Genomic DNA, 24535 nt, shown 5'->3' with positions numbered 1-24535 from the left:
ATATAGCACAGAGGTTCATAGAATATTCTTTGAAAATATTTCAATATTAATATAATATGGATTTACGTGCTATGGACATTTTTTTAACATTGGATGAATGTAGTTTTGGTCAGTTTTTTATATTCGAAATATATTTTACGAAATATTGTATGAACATGGAATTGATACTTCTAACACATAAGAAGTAGCATGTCATATATACATATCTGAATGATATTTTTTGCCACGCAAATAAAAATACAAAAGGTTCATGTTTCAGTATCCTATTTTTAAATTAGTGTCAACATTTGGTGAGATAAAATATTGAAACAGTGAAACGTAAGCACCAACTTTTACAAACATTAAAGTACTTACCCAGGGAATATAAATTTAAAGTATTCGTGCACGTATGTGTATTCAAAGTGAAGTAATAATATATCATTATTATCGCAGGAAATATTTAGCATGTTTTCGATTTTTTGTAAATAAGGGTGTACATGAAAATGTATAAAATAATTGTTAACTTTAGTATTTCAATGTTATATTACAAAGCTTTTCTAACACTTGTAGTATTTATAGAATAGTATTCCATATTTCAAATGACATTGCTAAGCCGATATTGTACATATATATTTATATAACATGAAATATTTAGACTATATCTGGGAAACATTATCATATGTACATAATCTAATATTGTACTTAAAATATCATTCCAATGTCGAATATACATGAGGAATATTTTCCAACTTCTTTTCTATATTCTATGAATATTTTATGCTGTCTGGGAATGTTGTGCATTGATTATTCATGAAATTTAACCATTCAGGTTCAACACCAGAGGCGAAAAGATCGGCGAAGGATGGACCGATCCCGAGAGGTCGAAATACGCTGTCAATGCCACCCAGCTGTCAACTATTCTCAGGATCAACCGGCTCGATGTCAATGACATGGGAGTGTACATCCTGCAGGCAACCAATGACGCCAAAATGGAGAGCCTCAACTTCACCCTGGACGTCATAGGTGTCTATCGCGTACCATTACAATAAATTACACGTAATTAAGGTGAAGTGAAACACGTCAAGGAACTTGATCGACGTCGATAAAGAAGATTTTTCTAAATGCCTACGTTGCCGACGTTCGTTTTTATATTGACAGCTGGGTCGAATTATATCGGGTATTGTACCAAATGGCACATTCCACCTGTCGTTTTCGTACAATAATTATAAAGAAATCGAAGTGAAACACCAGAAATCCTCTGGATTCGTGCTTTCTGGGGCCCTAATTGACTGCTGAGGGACTCGCTGCGCCATGTGTGATTTCCAGGACAATTAAATTTTCACTCCGAGACCTCGTATTCTCATCGTTTTAGCATAGAAGCGCATACAACACTTTTTTGGCCTTTATCCCGATCAAATGCGAGTTTATCGATTACCAGAGTGTTATAAATTGTCATAAAATTGTCCTGAACCTTTCGTTTCTCATATCAGAGCCTTCGATAATTGTATATTAATCGAAATATGAGAGCTCGACACCATTTTAGTCCTGGTCTAGGTCGAATTAAAAAATTGTTTCCAAAAATCAAAATTTTGAATGTGTCAGGACAATTCTTAGATGATAAGGAGTGATGTGTCAAAGTTTCGGACAGTTTGGTCTAATACCCTTAAAAAAAAGTGTTGTATTCGAATCGACTGATTTGAAGAGGGTTTCACTTCACCTTAATCTTGTCGAGTTGTTTGAAGACATACCGAGAGCATGCTTCCTTTTTCCAGCGAAGCCGATCACCGTGTTGGACAAAATCGAGGCCTACTATTCCCCAAAACAGAAGGCTGAGATCTTCTGCCACGTGGCAACGTTTCCTGCTCCGAACATCACGTGGAGTTTTCTTAATTGCCCCAATTATCCGTCCTATGAGGGATCCTGGACATCTCCGCTTCCGGTTGGTGCAAAAGATTTTTTAACATTTCCTAAAATGATATGAAAGGCGCTGAGAAATTTAATCGAGGTCGATAAATTAAAACTCATCTGTACCCTTTTTCGTGGTAACGCCATTTTGAATACTCAAGTGGTAACATAAGATGGCGCGTCACGTTACCGACATTTATATTTATGTCGACGTCTTTTATACTCTACTTTGAGAATTATACGATCTGCCCACTGAACACCAAACCTAACGGTTACGTAACTTAAAACTAACAAATAGCATAACGTTTGTTACACTGTAATAACCTAACACTTACGTAACATAGAGCTAACTAATTACATGACATTTGTTACAATGCAGTAACTTAACAGGTATGTAACATGGAGCTAACAGATTACATAACATTTTTACTATCATATCTATATATATGTAGCATAACTTTGTTACTCTCATCTTACATTATGTTACTGTCCTGATATTACTGTGTATATGCAGCACATATTTCTAACAAAACAGAACTACATTGGTGCTGTCATTTATTTTATTACATCATCGTCATCGTCATTGTCATAATTCATCGTCAAATGTCATAAGATTGTCATATTTTGTTTACTACTCTTATGAAAAAATGTGACTTTAATTCGTACGCGCATATACATTATCAGTCATTGTTTGCTAGTCGAACGAAATCCTAATTGTCTTTAAGTAAAATCAGATAGTTTATCATTACATAATTTCATTGAAAGTCCGATTTGTCATTTGATATCTAACTATTGTCAAGTACCAAAAAATAATAAAAAATTATATAATTTTGGATAAAATTGCGTGATCTTTTTTATTAAATATATGAAAAATTAATATTATTTTAAGGTAACGGAAATTATAACATTGATATAACATGTTACATAACATGTTACCTTACCGAGTGGGAAATAATAACTAACATCTGACTTCCATGTTACTTTTATTCTACAAAACATGTTAGTTTCGGAAACGTAACATTTACCCAACAGTTATATAACAATGTTCACTGGGTGAAGCGTTCCATATGTCATTTCAGTAAAGTAATGATGAAGAGATCGATGTAAAACTGTTGAAATCCCGGGAATTCATTATTCTAACGACTGTTTAGGACCAACGTCGCCATCTGTGACGTTTAGCTGTAACTAAATTTTCACTCTAAAGACACGTGTTAGTCCCGATCTAGGCTAGCATTCTCTTGCAATCGTTGGTGAAAATATTTGAATGGGAACTAGAGAAGAAAACTGATTAACCTGGTTTCCTTTCTTTCTTCAGGACGCTGTGACGGTGTCTAAGTACACGTCGTTCACGTCGAAAGTCACAATGACCATCGAAATGACTGGGCACGTTAGCTGCGAAGCCTGCAATAACCTCGGCTGCGACATCGCCACCGAGACAATCTACGTGTCGGGTACTAAATTAATTGATAAAATTAATATAACTAATCAGAACAATTAATTTCCTCGTGTTGTAATAAAGATAATTAAAATTACAGACGGAAACGGGGGCTTCGGGATTCTTGAGCCCAAGGGAAAGATCGTGGAAGGAGACGATGTGAGCCTGATATGTGCTGCCTCGATATATAATTACACCAACTTCATAAATTGGCTAGATGAGGAAGAGCAACCCATTCAAGAGACTGGTAAAGTTTAACAATCTAGACAACAAAATACAAAAATAATTAGTAGAACATTCCTATAGGAATGCTTGTCGGTGAAGAGATATATAGAAAAAAGGTTATATGTTTCTTTATCTTTCAGAGAGGCTCACAATCGTCAAGGAGAAAAGTCCGTTCACTTATCGAGCTGTCCTCAGGATAAAAAATGTCCAAAAGTCAGATGCAAAGTATTACACCTGCAGTGGGAAGACCGTGGATGGCAGCATCGAATATGCTGATTATACAATTACGGTGCAAGGTATTTAAATCTGGATTGCGAAGAAATATTGTTTGATTCTCTTCTTTATTGGGTGTCGTCTTTTCTCGTTTCAGACCCACGAGCTCCGTTCTTTACGAAGACCAATATGAACCAATCAGATGCGATCTTTGACCTGAGAAGCGAAGGCCATAAAACTGTGATACTCAAGTGCTATGTTGAAGGAATGCCAGAACCTAACATTACTTGGTACAAGGTAGAATTGACTTTTTTTTCACCTATTTTCTATCTTTTTAAATCACTCGCAGTCTCGAGTGCTTATTTAACACGTTGAAATAGGACGACACTGTGATCTCGGGCAATAGTCAATTCTGGTTTCTCTACAACAAACAAGAGCTGCGGATTAAATATTTATTGGAGCGTGACAGTGGCAAATATACCTGCAAAGCTGAGAACCGCTTGGGAATGGTGGAGACTTATCAACAAATAGTAATTAAAGGTAATTATCATGTTTCATAGATTGTAAACCAGATTGTTGATATTTTAATTTTTCTTTCTATCTACTATTTTAGGAAAAGAGATCTCCAAGACTATAATAGCTTCCGTTGCTGTGGTGGTTATTGTTTGCGTCATTCTCATGATATACTTCTTTATAAAAATGCGACGTGAAAAGGTAAAACAAAGCGTTTAATTTGTTCCTTTACTTTGCATCCGTTAATGGTCTATATAAATATTACATTCTGCTACATACATGTTTTGACAGATAATGAGAAAGGAATTGATGGAAGCAGGCCTTGTGCACTTTGAGGAGGGAGCATTGGAATGTTTAAACCCAGTGTTGACCGTTGACGATCAGGCTGAATTACTTCCTTATGATAAGAAATGGGAGTTCCCTCGCGAACGTTTAAAGCTAGGTAAGTAAATTAATCATAAGTTTTATTATTGTAATTTTGCAAAATTACCTTCATTAATCCCCAGGCAAGCAACTTGGATGTGGGGCATTCGGAGTTGTCATGAAAGCAAGAGCTCACGGAATTTCTGAGGAAGAACCAGTAACAACAGTTGCAGTGAAGATGGTCAGAAGGACCACCGAGCCAGCCTACATTCGAGCTCTGGCCAGTGAGCTCAAGATTATGGTTCACCTTGGCAAACATTTAAATGTTGTCAATTTATTAGGCGCCTGTACAAAGAACATCTCCAAACGTTAGTCGCTTATTCCAAGTAGTAAAATTATTTCCACGGTCATAACAGCAAGGAGACACAACTTTTAATTTATAAAACTTCCAGGAGAACTAATGGTCATCGTGGAGTACTGTAGGTACGGGAACCTACACAACTTTCTGCTACGTCACAGGGAAGACTTCATCGATCAAATCGATCCAGCCAGTGGAAACTTGGATCCAACGATTGGCCACGATCTTCTCACCCGAACAGCTAGCGGAAGCTACAGTAACAGGTTTGCTAGTTTAATGCAACTTGTGGCATGTTTAACGTAACTTATAACATCTACTACAAGAACAGTCGAATCCTCCATGTTTAATGAAGAATTAAGACATGTATGTTCTTCGACCTACTCATCCGACTTCTTAAATTGCTTACGTCTCTGCTTAACTTTCAACCCTTTAATACAGGATACAAATGCATGGTTTTAACATACACCTGTTGTATCCTGAAAGGTGGCTAGGTGTTCCTCCGGACTGGGCTATGGCTAACAAACTATGTTTCCATTTTCCTATCTAGCAGGTTAACATACGCAGCACTATCATTTTCTCGCAGTCCCAGCGTGGATTCTGACAATGGCAATCGAGGCAGCGTGCCTGTGATGGACTCTACGGGACTTAATTCCCAGAGCATCAGCATGTCCCCAGACGGGAGTGCTGTAAATCATAATTCCTCGCAGCCTGGCTGGAGATCCAATTACCGCGGTGACTACAAATATCAAAACATGAAGCCGATATGCACACAGGATCTCCTCTCTTGGGCGTTTCAAGTAGCCCGCGGAATGGAGTACCTCAGCCATAGGAAGGTAACAAGAAATCTGACTCAATGACTACGTCTCCATCATATTCGAAATCCGGGATTTATTGCCCGATTTTGTCATACTCTCGGATGGCTATCCTCCGGATAAAGATATCTGCCAGATACCAAAGAATTCAGAAGTCTCCATAGAAGCCCAGAAGGATACGGACGTTCGATGCTCGATAAATAGTACGTTAGCCGACAGATAGCGGCGCTGTAATCATCTCTCCATCTCTCTTAATCTTATGGCGATATATAGCAAACTGCATTCTTTCTTTATCTTACCCACAATACTCGCCTTTCTATATACGTCTCTCTTCCTCCCGTATGTGAGATATCATTGGCTAACACATGCGATCTCTCTTTTACCCCTACTTCTGGTTTGTTAGCCAACTTTTAGAGCATGAAGCGCTAACATAGGATCTGGGCTTCTATAGGACTTCTAAATTCTTTGCAGATATATAAAGGTTTGGATTTTTTCAATGAACTATAAGGTTTACTATCTGGAGAATAGTTCAATGTTTTGGCCAATCTGGCAACACCGTAAATGCGAGAAGTAGCTAACTTTGTGCATTACGATACCCTTTAAATACCTACGTCCATTGGTGGGAAATTTTGTATTTGATTTTGGGAATCGAGTACAATTTTCTAGAGCATTTCCATTACTTTATATCCTCTAGCTGCTAAAGAAAAGTATTTTGTTAGGAAATAGTTAACAATTTGTTATTATTACGTGATATTGGAATAAGTGATATCTCTGGTACAACGATACACCCACCCTTTCCGACACACGGGCTTCCCACCCTGGTCTAAAATGGAACTTGAGCTCCGTTTATATATTTTTACGTTCATGAATCTGACTCTTCTCATACTTCACATGGTAAGTCAGTACTACTCTGGTCACCGCCATCTGTGAGAAATGTTATGAACTAAAATTCTTCATAAGGAGTGACAGAAAACCGAGATAGGAAAATAAGAACACTAGTATCCAAACTCCCTACAATGATAAAAATATGTGGTTAATAAATTATTTATCGGCCAGGTTTTGCACGGAGATCTGGCGGCGAGGAACATTTTGCTCGCCGAGAACGGCGTGGTGAAGATCTGCGACTTCGGTCTGGCTAAGACGATGTACAAAGACGATAACTATAAGAAGAAGGGCGACGGTCCGCTTCCCATTAAGTGGATGGCAATCGAATCGATAAGAGATCGAGTATTCTCAACCCAGTCGGATATTTGGTCATTTGGGATAGTCCTCTGGGAGTTCTTCACCCTAGCAGAGACGCCTTATCCCGGGATGGAGGCCGAGAAGCTGTACCAGAAGTTGATCGAAGGGTACAGGATGGAGCAGCCGGAATACTGCACGAAGGAAGTGTTAGTGCCTGTTAACACTAAACTTACATTGAGACACCTTGACTTATGCTTTAATTAATCTCTCTCGTTTTTCAGGTACCAAATCATGCTCAGATGCTGGCGAGTGAAGCCCAACTTGCGACCAACCTTCACCGAACTCGCCGACAACATCGGTGACCTGCTGGAGGACGATGTCAGGATGGTAATTCCTTTTATTTGATTGCAAGCATATTGAGGTAGATTAAGTTAATTGCTGAGAGTCGCTAATGCGTTATGATTCCAGCGTTACATCGACCTGAACGAGCCTTACGTAGGGATGAACAAGGCGTTCCTGGAAGATGGGAAAAGCGACTACTTGACGATGATGTCAGCCCCAGATCACACGGCCCTCTCGTCGCCGACCCACGACTACGTAAACTCTCAGTCTCCAGTCTCGGAAGACGGGAGCAGGTCCTACATTTGTATGTCCCCTGTTGGTAGACTGGACGAGTCTGATCCTTTCAGCCCAAGGCCCATCTTGGAAAAGTCCCACTTCGAGTTCCCGCCATCAGAAAAAATCGCCTTTGGCTCCTCCGATTGCGAGGACAACATCGAGCTGGCTCCCATCCTACGCAGTACCGAGGAAGATGGCTATTTGAAGCCCATTAACGTAGCTGAACGCAGAGCCGAGTTTGCAAACCGTCGAGAAGAGCAAAAGAAGCTTCAGAGGGATAATCAAAACGATCGGCTGGCAGAACGAGACTCTGGATACTGCAATGCTCCTAGAAACATGCATCTGATAGACCTTAATATTGCACAAAACGACGAACCGGATGGCGGCACATCAGCGACCGGCAAGTACGCCAAGCAAATGCAGGGTGTGGCGAAAGAGAACATACCTGCGATTGTACGAAACGAGGACAACTACGTCAATATGCCAAAACAGAAGAGCGATTTGAGGAAGGACACCATCGATAGCTTCAGTAATCCTAGTTACGTGATGCTTGGGGGCCAACAAATAGACGAGGCCAAGGCCTAAGTGGATGGCAGAACTTTCGGATTGGTGATTCTGCTCTCTTCTCACTGAATTGTACAGAGATTATCTTGAGATAGCTCGACAAAAATTGTGGGCATCAACGTGGATTTAATGCTCGCAACCAAGAGCTCGCCGACCATGGGAAACTGAAGAGTCGAATTCGCAAACTAACTTAACGAATTGCGACATTTGGTCAGGTGTAACAAACAAGTACAAAATGTGGACAAGAATGTTTTGCCTATTGCTAGGAATCTTACCGATATTCCGAATCAGCGAGATAACCTTTTGTGTAGAAACTGCGGATAGCTTTAATGTCTCTAGATACTTAATGATTAATTAGCAGTAACCTCAATATTATGAGTTCCTAGAGTCTTCAAATATGGCGAATTGAAGAACTGAACTCAAGAGCTTAAGAGCAGAACGCGGAAGGAGCCTGGAACGCATATTCAGCGTTTTGGAAAATATTTTCAGCAAGTGTACTTATGATATACCATCACAGTCGAGATTCCCCTGAAACAGTGTTGAGCTTAACGTGGGAGTTGAAATCTAAAATGTGATTACAACGTGTCGATCAACTTATATGAAGTGTGATTCCAGAGGAAGTAGCCTAATTATTTACTCACGTATCTATGATGCTTAAAACAACCTTTACAAAGGAAATTCGGACATGAGAGTGCAACAAGATATTGAAGAAACTTAACTGTACAAGTGTAATTTTATCTCATCGACGCATTTTGATACATAAAGGTGTATGATAATTTCTGACCATTATCTCATGGCTCTTCCTATCTACAGGATAAATGGATATGGAATTTCCATTTTGTATAATCTTTATACCTTTGTTACTTTATACCTTTTGTTAATATACGAGTACAACGACTAAAACCCTGTAATAAAATTAAGCGTTCTAAAATCGACTTTCCCCAGTATTTAGGAACTACATTTTTGAATGATTTCTCGTGTCATTTATGAATTTACGATATTCTCTTTATAAATGATCGGTAAAGTAGTTTCTCGCAGATGTTTGACATCAGCGCTGTGGTGAGCAATGAAAGAGTCAAAAATGGAGCGGTACTTCGATCCAAATTCGGAAGAAAAACCCACAAGTTGTATAGAACGACCTTAAGGATCCTAGATATTCCTCCCACTTCTTGTAAATCTTTCCCCCTTAACAACTCTCCGATATCATTGGTCAGATTCCGTGAATAACATCGCCAGGTATCGACTGACTACTTCGTGTAACTCAGGGAGGCGCTAGAGGGACTTATCGAGAGACCCTTATACCTCTCTCGCATAAGAGTGTCCTTGTCACACTCATAGCCGACGTGAGAGCGACAGAGACCGAGCGGTCTCCCTGCAACCTGGGTGGGGGAGATACATGAGACAGCTAACCTGCGCCTACCTTGGCGCATTCCCCCTGACAGGCTCGTCGGGTCGATGCAAAGGAAATGTCGAGTTAGCCGTTTCAAGATGGCGGCTTCAGTAACACTGTGCAAAACATTTCCACCCCTTTCGCTTCAAGTTACTGCGCGTTCCAGGCCAAAGAAATAGTTACCGCGAGGCTTAAGTGACTCGTCTCGATTAGAAGTTCGTAGAGCAGAAGGACTGCCTCGGCGAGTGTTGCTGTCAGTCGATACGCGGCCGCGAGGAGGAGCGCAAGATGCCGACATCGGTAGGACAAACGTCGGGTCTACTCGCAGCTTCGTCCCGCGGAAACAACAGCCCCGAAAGGAAATAATTAAGATGCCATGGAACTGAAATTCCCCGAAGAGGACGAGCACGTGTCCTGTAGGCCATGTTACAAGGTCAGCCTTTTTGGGTGTCGCGTCTGCCATCTTGTTTACTCCTACGCGAGATTCTACGTTGGGGATGCAACTCTCTATCGTATTTATTTCCATAATGTGGAACAGTGCACTTTACACAAGTTCGCGTGACGCATTTAGACGCGCCTCTCAATTCGGGCAATGCTATTGGCAGAATCAACCAGGGATTTAATATGTCGCGGATTATTTTTCTATCCGTTTCTTCTGCACGTTAATTATATAGGAACAGATGGTGTCTGGCATGATTAATTACAGGTATAAGTATTGGTAGGAATTTTATGCGTTCAAAAGTACTGTTAACGACCAGAAAGTACTGACGTGTAATTTTCTTTTTAAGCTTAAGCATAAAGAAATTCAGGTAGAATTTTGCGTAATAAGTACTGCATTGTCGTAGCGTTATGTAGATATATGTATAGTTTATGCGTACGTGCTGAGATTTGCATGTGTAAAGGATCCAAAATCAAATATTACTGGCAGGATCAATCGGGGAAATAATCTTTATCAATAGTGTGCTTTTTCGTGTGCATGAACGCGTTAAAGCAATCATTGTAACCTAAGAATGTCTTTAAAGGATTTTATAACGATGTTACAATTTGTCTAAATAATTCAATACAAGTACGATTTCTTCCAGTTTTTATGCATTGTCAAACCCTCAAATTCATAGGCTTCATGCCTTCGGTATGATTTTAGCCGTCCGAGCGTGTCATCGAGTGCTCAAATGAGTTTGGCAATTACGAGGAAAAAGCCAAACCAGGTACTTGCTCGCAAACTCAACGGCCTTTGTTATACACAAGGACCTGGCCTACAGAGCATTGTCCCTGGTCTGGTCAACTTACATCTCTCTCTGGCCAAAACAGCACATCCATCAACATGCCTAATGTAATTATCCTGCTGAGAAATAGATCTTACTGTATACGCAAAGTTGGACTTTTGGCCTTGATATTCTATACTCAGAATTCGCTGAAATAATGTCCAGCACGTATCGGATCATACATATCAAGTTTTTCTTAGGCTTTCATGGCTTTCTTACCGAATGCGAAATTTCTTTAACGTTATATACACGAACAGGATTTGGCAGAAACCGTTGAAGAGATTCCGCAAGCTTAAGCAATGTTCCAGCAGTGCCTTTTTTTTTTTTCATTTCTCTGGAAAACCGCCGACCGTGATTGACAAAAGTAGAACGAATTCTGCAGAGAAATTCAGAGAAAGTTTTTACCATCGGGGCCATTTCTTAATTCCGATGGGATATCCGCATCAAAAAGGAATCGTTGATTGTTTGGAAATGGGTGTTACGAGCTGTAGGTTGGAAGCAACGTCCTAGAGTGACGATTTATTATTAGTAATAGAGGGAATTCGCGAGTAACAGTATTCCTAGCATCCGTACCTACATTGGGATACAATATAAATATTGTATTGTTTGCGAAATGTATGCGCAGTCTTGAACTAGAAAGGTACCACGCTGACTGCACACTTGTAGAGATGGTGTCTGGGCGATAAGATCATAATCGTACCGTGAAATCTTAGCCATTTAAACAGCCACAAACTAAAAGTGAACGCATCATACGTAGAGGTAATTATAACACAATGAGAAGAGAAGATCCTGCATTCAAATGTGACTCCACTCAAATTTATTACCCTCGTTGAACCATTCACTTCTGATGATTCAGACTTAGCATGGATACTACCTTTTCGATGTTATTGTTAAAACCTGATAAGAATGAGAAGCTTGGATCTTGACGTCCCGATTGTACTGCCTTCTGCAAGAAGGGGTCGCGCCCAAAGTTTCTCATTCCCACATAACAACTACCTCGGGAAGTAATTAAGACCCAACATTAATCGCGCCCGATTCTGCCCTTAACCAGGAGATGGGAACGATGAGCATCCCTCCAGCTTTAAGCATGGGCTCGGAGTTCTGGCCTGGTGCCCAGGACCAGCGAAGGCTAGGCACGAAAGTAGACGTGGTGTACAGTCTTCTCGGTATGCTGGAATGCACGGAAACCCGCGAAGACATGAGCGCGACTCTTCTGTCGATGAGCTCCTCGACAGAGAGCTGTTTGGCGATGCGGCAGTCGGGTTGTTTGCCATTGCTGATCCAACTAATACACTCCCCGGGCCAAGACCAGGACACCATAGACCGAGCTTCTCAAGCTCTGCACAACATCGTCCACGCGCGCAGCGACGAACGGGCTGGACGTCGAGAAGTACGAGTGCTGAAGTTGCTGGAGCAGTTGCGCGCCTACTGTCAGAAGATTAGAACCTCCCTCGCCCTGGGCCAGCAATCTGAAGATCTCGATCGCCACCCAGGACCAGCAATAGCCGCATTGATGAAGCTCTCCTTTGACGAGGCCCACCGACACGCCATTTGCCAGCTCGGCGGTCTACACGCAGTTGCGGAGCTCATCGAGACAGACCACTCTTCTCATGGCAGCGAGTGCGACGATCAAAATTGCATTACCGTACGACGCTATGCCGGGATGGCGTTGACCAACCTAACGTTTGGTGATGGCAAGAACAAGGCTCTCCTCTGCTCCTTCAGGAAGTTCATGAAGGCGCTCGTGTCCCAGCTGCATAGCCCCAGCGACGACCTGCGACAAGTGACCGCGAGTGTCCTGAGGAACCTCTCATGGCGAGCCGACGCCAACAGCAAACAGACCCTAAGGGAGGTTGGAGCAGTCACCGGTCTTACCAAAGCTGCCATGGAAGGCAGAAAGGAGCCAACCTTGAAGTCCATACTCTCAGCGCTGTGGAACCTCTCGGCGCACTGCAGCATAAACAAAGTTAACATCTGCGCGGTAGAAGGAGCACTAGCTTTTCTCGTCGACATGTTAAGCTACAAGGCCCCCAGTAAGACCATGGCCATCGTTGAAAACGCTGGAGGTATATTAAGGAACGTGTCCAGCCATATTGCGGTTAGGGAGGATTACAGGTGCATCCTCAGGGAACGGGGCTGTCTGCAGGTTCTTCTTCAACAGTTGAGATCTCCCAGCTTAACGGTGGTCAGCAATGCCTGTGGTACTCTTTGGAACCTCTCTGCTCGCTGCCCCCAAGATCAGAGGCTCCTCTGGGACCTGGGAGCCGTTCCTATGCTGCGGAGCCTGGTGCACTCCAAACACAAGATGATCTCCATGGGCTCGAGCGCCACCCTGAAGAACTTGCTGGGTGCCAAACCTGGCAGCAGTAATCTCATACACCTCGACTCCACCGCCAGGAAGCTCGGTTTACCCACTCTTCCTGTTTTAGTCGCCAGGAGGCAGAAGGCGTTGGAACAGGAAATCGACCAGAATCTGGCAGAGACCTGTGACAATATAGAGCCCAGTATTTCTCCCACAAACAAAGATGAGAAGTTCTCGTTCCATGTGGATACCAACTTCAGCGAGATCGGGAAACCCGTCAGGTCGTCGCACGTATTCTGCCATCAGTTTGGCTTTCCTGTGGGGAGTTACAAGACGGATTGTAAAGCGGAGAAGAAAGAAGTGCTGCGAGGGATTCACAGTCCTCAATCAGATGCTCTACTGAAGAGAATGAACTTGGATGCCTTACACAGAGCCGCACCGACTGACATCAGGAGCAGAGATCCATTCACTTCGAAGTTCAATTCTAGCACTTTCGGAAGACCAAAGGACACACATGCGCAGGATAAATATGGATTTTTAAATGCTAACGCTGCACCTTTACATACAAAATCGCTGGAAACTAGTTGCGTTAATGAGCCTGGTAGTCGAGGTTCTTCGTCCTGGTACTCGGAGGACTCCGCTTTTTCTCATATACAGTACAACTCACAGACACCCGCGTTCGAGGATAATTATACGGCGGTGGCGCCCAAGTCGGATATGGGATTTAATTTTTTTAAGCAACCTAAAGCTTCATCTGGTGAGAAGTCGGACATGCAGAAGCTTATTGGGAAGTCCGCGTTTGAGGGAAAGTCAAATAATCTGGCGAGCCGGAAAAGTACACTTCTGTACAAGGAGGCCACGAGTCAGAGCAAGATGTATGGAGACAAGTCACCACATCAAGAAACCCTTTTAAACGACGTTCAGAAGACTTTGGCTTCTTGTCAAATGCTGAAACCGCAAAGGGACCCGCTAGAGCAATATCAAATGGAGTCCCACTTGGATGAGCCTACGGATTATAGTTTGCGATACGCTGAACACGCCTCGGACGAAGACGAGAAGCATGATAACGCATACTTGGCTGATAACGAGTCGGGAAACAAATCGGACGAGCCGGCTAATTATAGTTTAAGGTATTCGGAGCGCGTTTCCGATGACGACGAGAAACTCGACACGGCGTACCTCATCGAAGACAAGTCTGATGACTTAAAGTATAGCTTGAGGTACGCCAATGACACCTCTGATGATGATGAGCAGAACTTGAGAAGTAGGGTCTACCTGCGGGAGAAGAAGACGAAGAGCACGTACGGTGGGGAAACGGAAAAGGACAAGAGGAAAACACATTCCGTCGAGGACAAAGAAGTGGACGAGAGGTCTACCTCTTATGTCAGTCAGGATGCTAGCTTGGAAAACATCCAGAAGAGAGAGACATTTGGAAATCTATCCTTGGATGACTTACAAACTGAACAAGCCAGCGATGGCGAAGAGGGCAACGAGAATTTGCTCGCTGACTGCATCAGCATCGGAATACAAAATAACCGGTAATGTGTGATGATCGGTCAATTTCAACGGTCTAGAATTTTATCACTTAAACTAAGCTACTTACTATTTCTAGGAATAAGCAGTTGTTTGGAAAGAACACCCCCGACAAGCAGAAAGCGGAAAAGAGCCCTATAAGTCATGAACCCTTGAATGAAGCTGAACACAGTTCAGGGGATTTGAAGAGCGACAATGATTTGAGGGCTCTTAGGCTTCACGACTCGACGTCCTTTGCTGAAGAGGATGTTACTTTTTTGCATGCTGATGATTTGGTTAAGGACCCTTTAGCAGAGGGTGGTAGTCGATCACTTGTGAGGATACAAGAGTGCAGGTCCACTCTGGTACGTAAAGCTGAATCATATTTGGTTCTTTAACTTGCGTCGGATTTTAATTGTTTCTCTTTTCCACTGGAAATGTCTGTGCTTTTAAATGAATTAATCAAGTGGTATACTGCATTTCAGGGCACTTCAAATACGTCGATAAGTGAGACTTCTACATCTTCTGCTGAAGCCTTGGAGCAAGCTATCCGGATTTCGGCATTATGCGAACATGCGATTACACATTCTGCAGACAAAACGGAAATCAGCATCGATGCGACCCTAAAGACGACTGTTTGTGAAAACCTAGAGCCATCGCTTGCTCTTGATAGACCAAACTTATCGGCTACCTTGTCCATTACCGACTCCCACACATTACCTCTTTCACCGCACCCCGTAATTACCGAGTCAGAGAAAACATTAGTTAAAACAATTACGTCTATGATACCGCTGAATCAGTCTCAAAGAGTTGGTAAAAATGAAGGTAACGATAGTCGCGATAGCGGAAGTGGTCGAATAGACCGGACCACGTCCACGTTAGTTCCTACCTCTACCGAAAGATCAATTCAACCGACGTCCGGTTGCGTTGAAACGTACGATAGCGAAACACTAGAAACCTCCAGGGTTTTTGGAAGTCCTGCAGGATTCCTTAATACAAGCTCCGTAGATAATACTCTAGCTCTCTTTGCGCTCAAGGAGGAGCCCTCGAGTAGAATCGAGGGAATTATTTCAGACGACAGCGGGCTGGGTTTCAATGAAAGTATCAAGCAAACAAAGGAATGCACCGAGCTAAGAGATCCCAAATTGGAAGTCAGGTCTCCAAGTAATTCGACTACTACGCTAGTCATGCCGTTGGTCACGACGAAGGAGACTGAGTCCACAAATGAGTTTGAAGAGTCCAACGTTTGGAAAAGCGAATTTCTGAACAATTATGACATCGTGAAACGTACAATCCAGGAAAACACTCCTACACTCTTCTCGAAGGAGAAGGAACGATCAAGTAGGAGTGACCTCGTAGACCGAAGCGCATCGGCGACGATTTCGGAGGACTGCGGGCCAAGTTCGACGACAGACTCGATGTTCACGGCATTAAGAAAGTCAAGAATCAACGGACACCCTGAAGAAACTACGGGATGCACGGGACAAAGGGAATTCAGCGCGACGATCTCGTGTTCGGACCACTCGACCACTACGCTAGTCATCCCATCAGATTCCACAAAAGAGCAAGATTCCACCTCGGCCACGAAACGCAGCGCGGTCAGCGACATTTGGAATGACGACTCTCAGAACGACGTATCATTTCCCAGCATCAGTGTGAGTGCTCCTCTAATCGCGTCATTCGAAAGTGACGTGATAGACGGACGAGCTCTGCCGAAGTACCACGAGGGTATGAATCCGACCCACACGAAGTTCCTGGACCGCGGACCAAGCGGTTTGCTGACAGATAGTGCAATGTTCTCAATAATGGGTGTTAACGGTGTAGACATCACCGACAACCGGATGAACAGCTTGGAGACGATCAACAGCCAGGACAGGAGCGAGGCGTCGTCCATCACCCCGACCTACAACGAGGGAGTTCTAAATCCAGGGGGCGAGGTGCACTCCAGGAGTCTGGAGAACCTCCTGGGGAACTACAACATTAGCATGCACTCCCAGCTGGAGAACATAAAGCCTCCATCCCTGATGGACGAGATGCTGGACGCGGACATGGGCAACAGCATAATGAGCGTCTCCAGCATCAGTTCCGACATAGTCGACGCCAAAGAGAAAGAGTCTCACAGCCTGGTCGACGGCGACCTGGCCAGGACCGTGGTGCACAGTATATTCTCCATCGCTAGGTCTCACTACATAGATTCTATGCACAGCAGCGCCAATAACCATCTGAGTGAGACCCTGGAGAATATCAAGCCGCCCTCTTTGTTCAATGAAGTCAGCCAGATGGACGGCTTCACCACTGAGGTTATTACCGACAACCTCTCCAGTGATTCGGAGGCAGAGATCCAAAACGAGGAGGCACCACACGCGAATGATCTAGTTCACGACCCTGAAGACGAGCCGGAAGCAACAGTTGCAGTCGACCCGGTCAGAAGTAGCTCGCTGGAGAATGGATTAGATAGTCCAGAAGACACATCAGAAAGGTCCCTTGGAAAGAGTCAACTCACCCCGAAAGAGAAAAGGCTGTTGTCAAAAGAACGGTACAAGACCTACACGATAGATACGGAGATGCCCGACAACAAGGAGAAACACGAAGAGAACGAGGTGGCCAAGTACCGAAGGAAGAGTTCGCCCTTCAAGAGCCTGACTCCAAAACAACGTAGGCAGGAGGATAGAGCTAGATTCCAGACCCAGGTGTTGAAGAACACCTTCCCCGCCCTGGTTGTTCGCAAGAACGAGTCTAGCGATGACAACCAAGCGGCCTGCGACGAACGGAACGAGGAATCTGCAGACTCTCCCGTCTTCAAGTCGGTCATCCCCATACCGAAGAAGTCTCCTGTCGGCAAACCCATAAGAAAGCGCCACAACAGCAGGAAGGACCACCAGGAGAGATACAGGACGAGGACCTTGAGCCGGGCGGAGAGTTCCTTGAGTAACGGCTCAATCGACCGTAGTTCCAGCTTGGATGAAAAGCAAGACGACTCCAAGGAGATGAAGAAGATGTCGGATGATGAAGTTTTCACGGTAGAAACCCCGAGCAAGATGAACGAGGACCCCGAGGTTGTTGAAGACGAGACACGACAAGACTCTGGGACTGTTACCAAAGTGTACAACGATAAGTCGACCTCGAAACTGAAGAAGATGTACTGCGCGTTCGGGAGGTCGAAGAGCATGACCGGCACAGCGAACGTCCGGCACCTGGCAGAAAGGTACACTTCCTCCAAGTCCGAGGAGAAGATAGAGAACTGCGAGGCTGAACTTGAAAAAGAACAGCGTACTCAAGACTGGCCCAAAAAAACGGGACCACGCATCGTAAAGGCAGGCTCCATCAGCAAAGGCGTCACGAATGATTCCAGCAGCGAAAAGATCGAGCCAGAGACCGTCAAGGTCGTTCGCGGAAGGAGGAAACCACTTTACTCAAAGCCAAACATGCCGAAGAAGGCGGCACCTTCGTTCTCCTCCAAACAGGTCAGCCCTGCAGTCAGCACAATTCCCGTAGGTCGTGCCAACGCCGCCCCAGCAGTCAAGTTGTCGAGGTTAACAACGGCCAAACAACACGGTACCAGCCTTACATCCACCCAGAGAATCGTCCCAAAACCCAAGACAGCCTTGAAAACTGGATCTGCGACCAAGGTCAACGAAAAACGTGGACAGAGTGTGAGTGCTCCCGCACCCGTCAAGAGCTTCATCCCTAGGAAGAGGTCCGCTCCACCTTCCATTAAGTCCAACCCGAGTCAGAACCCTGCAGAAAGCATCCAGTCTGAGGAGACCACGACAGTCGCCCCAATCGTTGCTCCCCTAAAGAGAGAGGGTACCTTCACCAAAGACGAGCCAGAGAACGAGAACGTGCCCGCGATACTCCCCCTGGAACCTGAGGCCAAGGTTTTGGATGACCTCTCCGACATCCACCAAGCGGCGACCATCAGGGTTCATTCAGTCAGTCCGTTGAAGCTGCAGAGAAGCTCTAGTGCTGATAAGGACCAATCCAAAGAGGTGTCCCCTCATAAGTCCGAGCAACAGGTGAGCCCCAACGCGATTAGCACCACCGGTCCACGTGGGCGGTATCCTCCGAAGAAATTCCAGAAGAAGATTGACAAGCCAAAGGAACATCAAGCTGGTAAAGGACATCAAGCTGGTAAGGAACATCAAGTTAGGCCTGACAATCAATCGTCTCCTGGTACTTGTGCGAACGAGATGGACGAGTTACCGGCCTTGGCAATGAGGCGAAGCTCGACCTTCGAGATGCTCCTGAAGAGCGCAGAGCAAGAAACAAAGCTGGACTCAGAAAGACCGGCTGATAATACTGAGGTCGAGGTCAAGCAAGCTAAGTCCTATCGCAACTCTTGCGATTTCACGGGGATTCAGGGATCCCCCTGCAAAATTCCAGTTAAGCAAGCTGGAGAGGCTTCCAGAGGCCCTCGGGATTTGTCCCAGACTGGGATTCCTACGAAGGGCCTCCAGAACGCCAAAATCCCTAAGGAGAGTCTTGGCCTGGTGGCGAAGAGGTCCTCTCAACCTGGCTCTCTCTTCAGGGCGGACTCCTTCAGGGCTGATGGTTTCCTGCAGACCCAAATCGTTACCGGCAATATTCGAGCTCCAGCAGCTGCTATCGTTTCGCCTTTCAATTATAACCCCAAGGACGCTACTAAGCCCGCTCTGCTCAAGGTGGACACCCAGATGAAGAACGCCGACCTGGGAGAGCTCCAAGCCAAGAAAGCTACGGCTTCCAGGAGGGTGACGAGTGTCTAACTAATGCAGGGTGCATTTCATCCTGATTTCAATGGGCAATGAACGTTTATTTATTGGGCTCGCGAGCTGGTGCACCCATTTGCCCTATTGGACTCCTTCTAATGTGCGCGATTGGTCGCTCCCCTCTGGATAGAAGTGCTTTCCCTTTTCTAGACTTTCTGCGAGAACTACGGTGCATTCACTTTTACTTAGACTCCAGGGGGTTTTTAATGTCGAGACGCCGAAGACGCGACTTTAGAATTTCGTTGCACGAGAGGGATACGTTAATGGAACTCTTAATTTGGGTATGACGTAGCATTTCGCCGACCAATCGCGCACCTCGGGGGTCCAAGATGGCGACCCACGGCACCACCGGAGTCATCGCGTCACTCGGCATCTTTCTCTCCCTCTCTCTTGCGTTCTTGTATTAATAATTAGGTCCCGTCGGACAAATACTCGTCTTTTGTTCGATTAAGAGCTTCCGTCGATTTTAGAGCGTCCTATCCCGATCGTGCTTCGTTCGTATAGTCGGTTAAATTATTTTTAGTTCGGTGTCGATGAAGAGCCGTGACGGCTCGAGGTCGAACTTGAGCACGTAGTACCTTAAGGTTGTGACTCGTATAATCGGTTCGCTAATGTGATTAGGAAAGACAGCTAGCATTCGTAGGTCTTTCGTACAAATTTACGTCTGGTATTATTACTATTGTGTCGAGCAGCGCTAGGTTTAATCTATACTCATGTGTTATCTACGCCCGCCGGGTCAAGTCCCAACCACTGAGATTTTTACAGAGGGTCGGCGCTTGATTCACGTAGTGGTTTACTTATTACGGCGGCCAGGTTTCCGTTTTACCGGAATCTCCACTCCCTAGAATTATAGGGACCATAAGATTAACCATGTACTCACTTTCGCGGTCATGAATTTTTGACCCGTCGTTTATCTGAAATTAATCAGAACGCCATTCCTTCTTTACATTCATTAAGACGTTCCTAAAGTATCACTTCAAGTTCCATTTGAACAGCGCGCGTATTCTGCGAAAATTTAAGCCTCGAATCAGGGAGCATTGCCGCTCTTATCTTCTCTCTGTTTCATGTTTTATCGCTCGAAGATGCTTTTACGAGCGCGCTATCAAAAAGGGGAAAAAAAAACAGTTTTCAACACGTCCATTTTTTACTTCAAGCGTCTCACTTTTATATGAAAAGCAAGATAGTCAAATGAAGAATTTTGTAACGTGAAAAGGTCTCCGACATGAATTCACTTTTCTTTTTTTCTCACTGAAAAGGAGTGAGGCAGTCATTGATCTCTGAAAGTTCGACGAATAACGTGCTATTTATAGAAGGTAAAGAATTTTGCATTTGAATTTGCATTTATTTTTACTTGAGACTTTACGTTTCATAGGATTTCCTGCTCGCCTATTTATTTCTTAGTCTTCTCGGAACTGATTTTGCATTCTCAATTCTCATGATCATCGAAGCTCTTCAATCCCTTTCAATTCGTTCAGCCTTTGTAATCGTAGGATCCAGCAGATCGTGTATCGTATAGTAATAAAGCCGAGGATTCAGGTAAATCGGAAACTTGATTAATTAACGGTGAATCTTCGAACCCTTGTAATTACTTGGATGGAAGTACAGTCGTTACCTATACTCTTCGATACCACTTGAATGAAAACGTGTTAAAAACAGAAGCGATCTCATGTTTCTATTAACATGATTACCCACACCTTCCCAATGAATACTGATATCGTATGAAAGCATCCAAAAGCTTTATAACTCCATAAAATCTAATGTAAAATCTTCATCAAGAAACCCTTTGGTTTCGGTAATGAAGTTTGTTTTATTGTAAAAAAAAAAAGCGTTCAATCGTATCACAATTATATACACAGCCACTCATACCGGATGTTCATATAAGTTAATTGATTTATCCTCAGACACCGAGGCAAGAGTGTTATTCTTTCCCGGGTGGTACTTGACTGCCCAAACCTGAAACATTATGTTGACTTTTGTACCATAAAATGAGGTAAGTGGAGAATTATATTATATCTTTTTATATGATTTAATCCCATACCTGATCCTTGTGTTCAACAAACGTGTGCAAACATTGTCTCTGTGCCAAATCCCAAACTTTGACTGTGTGATCGGAGCTGCTCGATGCAAACCTCTTATTGTCTGATGCAAATGCTACTCCAAGTACCCATGATGCATGCCCTGACATTGTTCCTGCTACAATGGCATCTTTTCTGTAAACAAATAGTATATTACTGATATGGAAAAATCATTAGTTAATCAGTAACGATCAATGACACTAACACATCATATAATTTCATGTGACCGTCGTCAGATGCTGTAAGGAGTAGTTGGGAATCAGGTGAAAAACTAAGTGATCTGATAGGCATTGCGTGACCTGAAAATGAAAACTTTTGTAGTACAAGGACTTACATTACAGTACGTAAAGGAGATTTAAGTTTTTACCTTCTAGAGTTCGCAATACCTTTCCATAAGCCACATCGAATATATTGATAATTCCATCTATTGCTCCACTAGCAATGTATTTGCCGTCGGGACTCTGAAATATCAATTGCCTAAAAAACCACGTTTCTTGGGAAATTGGTTTATTACTTACATATGCTACGCTCAATGTAAACTTTCCACCTCTCGTATCTAATGTTTGTTCCTGCTTCCCACTTTCTGTGCCGTATAAGTGAATCTTTCCTGCGTGACTGCCTGATACAATGAATTTATCATCGGGAGAAAAAACTACCGTCCAAATGTCTATTGGACCTACGTCTATACTAGATATTTTCTCTCCAGATTCTATATTCCACAGTCGTAAACTGGAATCAAGGGAACTGGACGCACACTCTAAAAACACATGTTATGTTTACAGAATTTCAAAACTTATAAACAATTAAATATCTACCTTGTAAACATAGGTAATATATACGTACTTGTGCCATCAGAGCTGACAGCTACAGAAACGACACCAAGGGAATGACCAGTCAATTTATGTCTGAATTTAAGGGTTCCCTTTTGCTGCTCCCAAACTTTCACAGTATCATCCACTGATCCGGTAACCAGGTATTCCATTTCTTCTTCTTTGGAACGTACCGAGTCTCTGTAGACGATGTTAAATAACTATACCAATTAATTTTCTATATTAAAACTTAAAATCATACCTTGAATCTTCGGTGTCCATCTGTGTGCCTCCCTTCTTCGTAACACCCCATGCACACGTCCAGATGCTGTCCTCGTGAGCATTTTCGATCTTATGTACCAACGAATACTATAAGTTTTATAAAAGAAATTAATAAACTCTAATTCATCCATAGATAACAATTTATTTACAGTATGAAACTACATCAGACAATGATAACACCAACGTAAGAGAACACATTATACCGCATGTTTTCTTACCATTGTAATGTGAATTTGTTATTCATAAATATTTACTGAAGCTGTGTTCAATATTAATACATAGGTAATGTATCCAAGCGTATCATCAAACACGCAACGACACATAACCAATAAATTTGCATGGGTAGGCCATGGACGTAAGAATATACGAATCAGGGGGTCTATTACGTAAAGCAAATTGAGCGAAAATGTGAAAAATGAGTAGCTGACGGTATTACGGAACGCTTTTGGTGGTGAAAATGCGAGACCATTCATGTGAACTGGCTCGGCACTATTTTTTTGTTATTACGAGGTTATATTGCATTATTAAACATTGAAAACTGTTAAATAATTCATGCTTACATGACATGATAAGAAAAATATATTGTTGAACTTCTAATTATAGTGAATGTAAATATAAATGTAATACATATTAAAAAATATGAATAGACTCGAGTCCTCTTCTTTACTTTTAAAGGCTTTCCATCTTCCCGCCTTTCCTGCCTATAACCCAAACCTCTCAACAATTTTCGATTTACAAGGTACACATATACCTTGATTTGCAATATTATTAGGCTGGAAGTGCTAGTGATGTTGTTCATTCATATAGCGAATACGTAATTCGGCGAATAAACCCACGCGAGATGAAAGTGCGAGAAGTGAGCGCGGTCGTCAAAAATATGTAATAAACGCCCCGAGATTAGTTGGGAGATTGCTCACGGCAAGGTCGCGCGATCGCATCCTGTGCTGCCCTCTGGTTTCGTACGTTAGCTTTCGCCGCTCTGCCCCCAAGGGCGACGCAACAAATTTCTGGTAGGGGCTTGCGCGCTCACTATGTCGGTGCCATCTACCAGTCGCAGTTGGCGGCTCACGTACATGTGATGGTAATACCATTCGGCAGTTGATGGTGATGGTTTACCTACGTTTACCGACACTGCTCGCATTCGATGGTAAGGGAAGAACACGCGTGACGTCTTTGACTTTACCCTTCACTTACCTTATTTATTTTATCCGCATGTTTGTTATTATTTCCCACTCAATAAGGTAACATGTTATGTAACATGTTATATTAATGTTATAAGTTCAGTTATCTTAAAATAATATTAATTTTTCAAACATTTAACAAAAAATAATGCAATTTTATAAAAAATTATGAAATTTTTTATTTTGTATTATTTAGGGATACTTGGCAATAGTTAGATATTAAATGACAAGTCAGACTTTAAATGAAATGATGTGAATGATAAACTATCTGATTTTATTTAGACTATGATTTCATTCGACTAGCAAACAATTACTGATAATGTGTATGCGAGTACGAATTAAAATCACATTTTTTTCATACGAGTAATAAACGAAATATGACATATAATAATCATATGACATTTGACGATGACGATGATGCAGTAAAATGGATGACAATTAACACCAATGTAGTTTTCTTTTGTTACAAATGTGCTGCATATACACAGTAATATCAGGACAGTAATATAATGTGAGATAAGAGTAACAAAGTTACACTACATTTGCTCAAATTGCTCACGTTACTTAATACCTTTATTATAGTATTATTCAGATATATTTAACCACTGAACAGCAAACCTAACAGTTACGTAACTTAAAACTAACAAATAACATAATGTTTATTACAATGTTATAATCTAACAGTTACGTAACATAGAGCTAATTAGTTACATGGCATTTGTTACAATAAAGTAATTTAACAGTTATGTAACATGGAGCTAACAGGTTACATAACATTTGTTACTATCATATCTGCATAAATGTGGC

At 42.8% G+C, this 24535-nt stretch overlaps 3 protein-coding genes across 7 annotated transcripts in view; 2 read left to right on the top strand and 1 right to left on the bottom strand.

Annotated features, from left to right (window-relative positions):
* The window catches only part of LOC105702715 (vascular endothelial growth factor receptor 1), a 19576-nt gene extending 10474 nt beyond the window's left edge, over positions 1–9102 (top strand). For 2 of the 4 annotated variants that reach the window (XM_012430494.2, XM_012430498.2), the window contains 15 exons: positions 809–1002; positions 1752–1918; positions 3200–3335; positions 3420–3566; positions 3685–3840; positions 3915–4054; positions 4138–4297; positions 4371–4471; positions 4562–4712; positions 4777–5001; positions 5086–5254; positions 5539–5824; positions 6860–7191; positions 7267–7372; positions 7454–9102. In XM_012430494.2, coding sequence (XP_012285917.1) covers positions 809–1002; positions 1752–1918; positions 3200–3335; positions 3420–3566; positions 3685–3840; positions 3915–4054; positions 4138–4297; positions 4371–4471; positions 4562–4712; positions 4777–5001; positions 5086–5254; positions 5539–5824; positions 6860–7191; positions 7267–7372; positions 7454–8188 — 3205 coding nt within the window. In that variant the 3' untranslated portion in view covers positions 8189–9102. The remainder of the gene's footprint in view (positions 1–808; positions 1003–1751; positions 1919–3199; positions 3336–3419; positions 3567–3684; positions 3841–3914; positions 4055–4137; positions 4298–4370; positions 4472–4561; positions 4713–4776; positions 5002–5085; positions 5255–5538; positions 5825–6859; positions 7192–7266; positions 7373–7453) is intronic. The other 2 variants (XM_012430495.2, XM_012430497.2) reach the window with 2 other exon arrangements.
* A 552-nt stretch (positions 9103–9654) lies between these two features.
* LOC105702713 lies at positions 9655–20998 on the top strand. Of its 2 annotated transcripts, XM_012430491.2 has the most exons (5): positions 9655–9990; positions 10699–10887; positions 11871–14659; positions 14734–14998; positions 15119–20998. In XM_012430491.2, the coding sequence occupies exons 1-5, from the start codon at positions 9934–9936 to the stop codon at positions 19376–19378; spliced, it is 7560 nt and encodes a 2519-aa protein (XP_012285914.1). In that variant the 5' UTR covers positions 9655–9933; the 3' UTR covers positions 19379–20998. The 2 variants fall into 2 exon arrangements, with proteins under 2 accessions (XP_012285914.1, XP_012285915.1); XM_012430492.2 differs by lacking the exon at positions 10699–10887.
* On the bottom strand, positions 20939–22898 carry LOC105702714 (WD repeat-containing protein 61). Its single transcript, XM_012430493.1, has 8 exons — positions 22766–22898; positions 22528–22634; positions 22300–22466; positions 21975–22213; positions 21824–21917; positions 21662–21755; positions 21420–21591; positions 20939–21334 (listed from the first exon to the last, which is right to left on the bottom strand). Exons 1-8 carry the CDS (start codon positions 22766–22768, stop codon positions 21242–21244), a joined length of 969 nt encoding a protein of 322 aa, XP_012285916.1. The 5' UTR covers positions 22769–22898; the 3' UTR covers positions 20939–21241.
* Positions 22899–24535: the final 1637 nt, after the last annotated feature.

This window comes from Orussus abietinus, unplaced genomic scaffold (assembly GCF_000612105.2).
Source record: "Orussus abietinus isolate OABI.00-Male unplaced genomic scaffold, Oabi_2.0 scaffold425, whole genome shotgun sequence".
Lineage (NCBI taxonomy): Eukaryota > Metazoa > Arthropoda > Insecta > Hymenoptera > Orussidae > Orussus > Orussus abietinus.
Note: the sequence above shows the minus strand (reverse complement) of the source record. Positions and strands in the feature narration are given on the sequence as shown.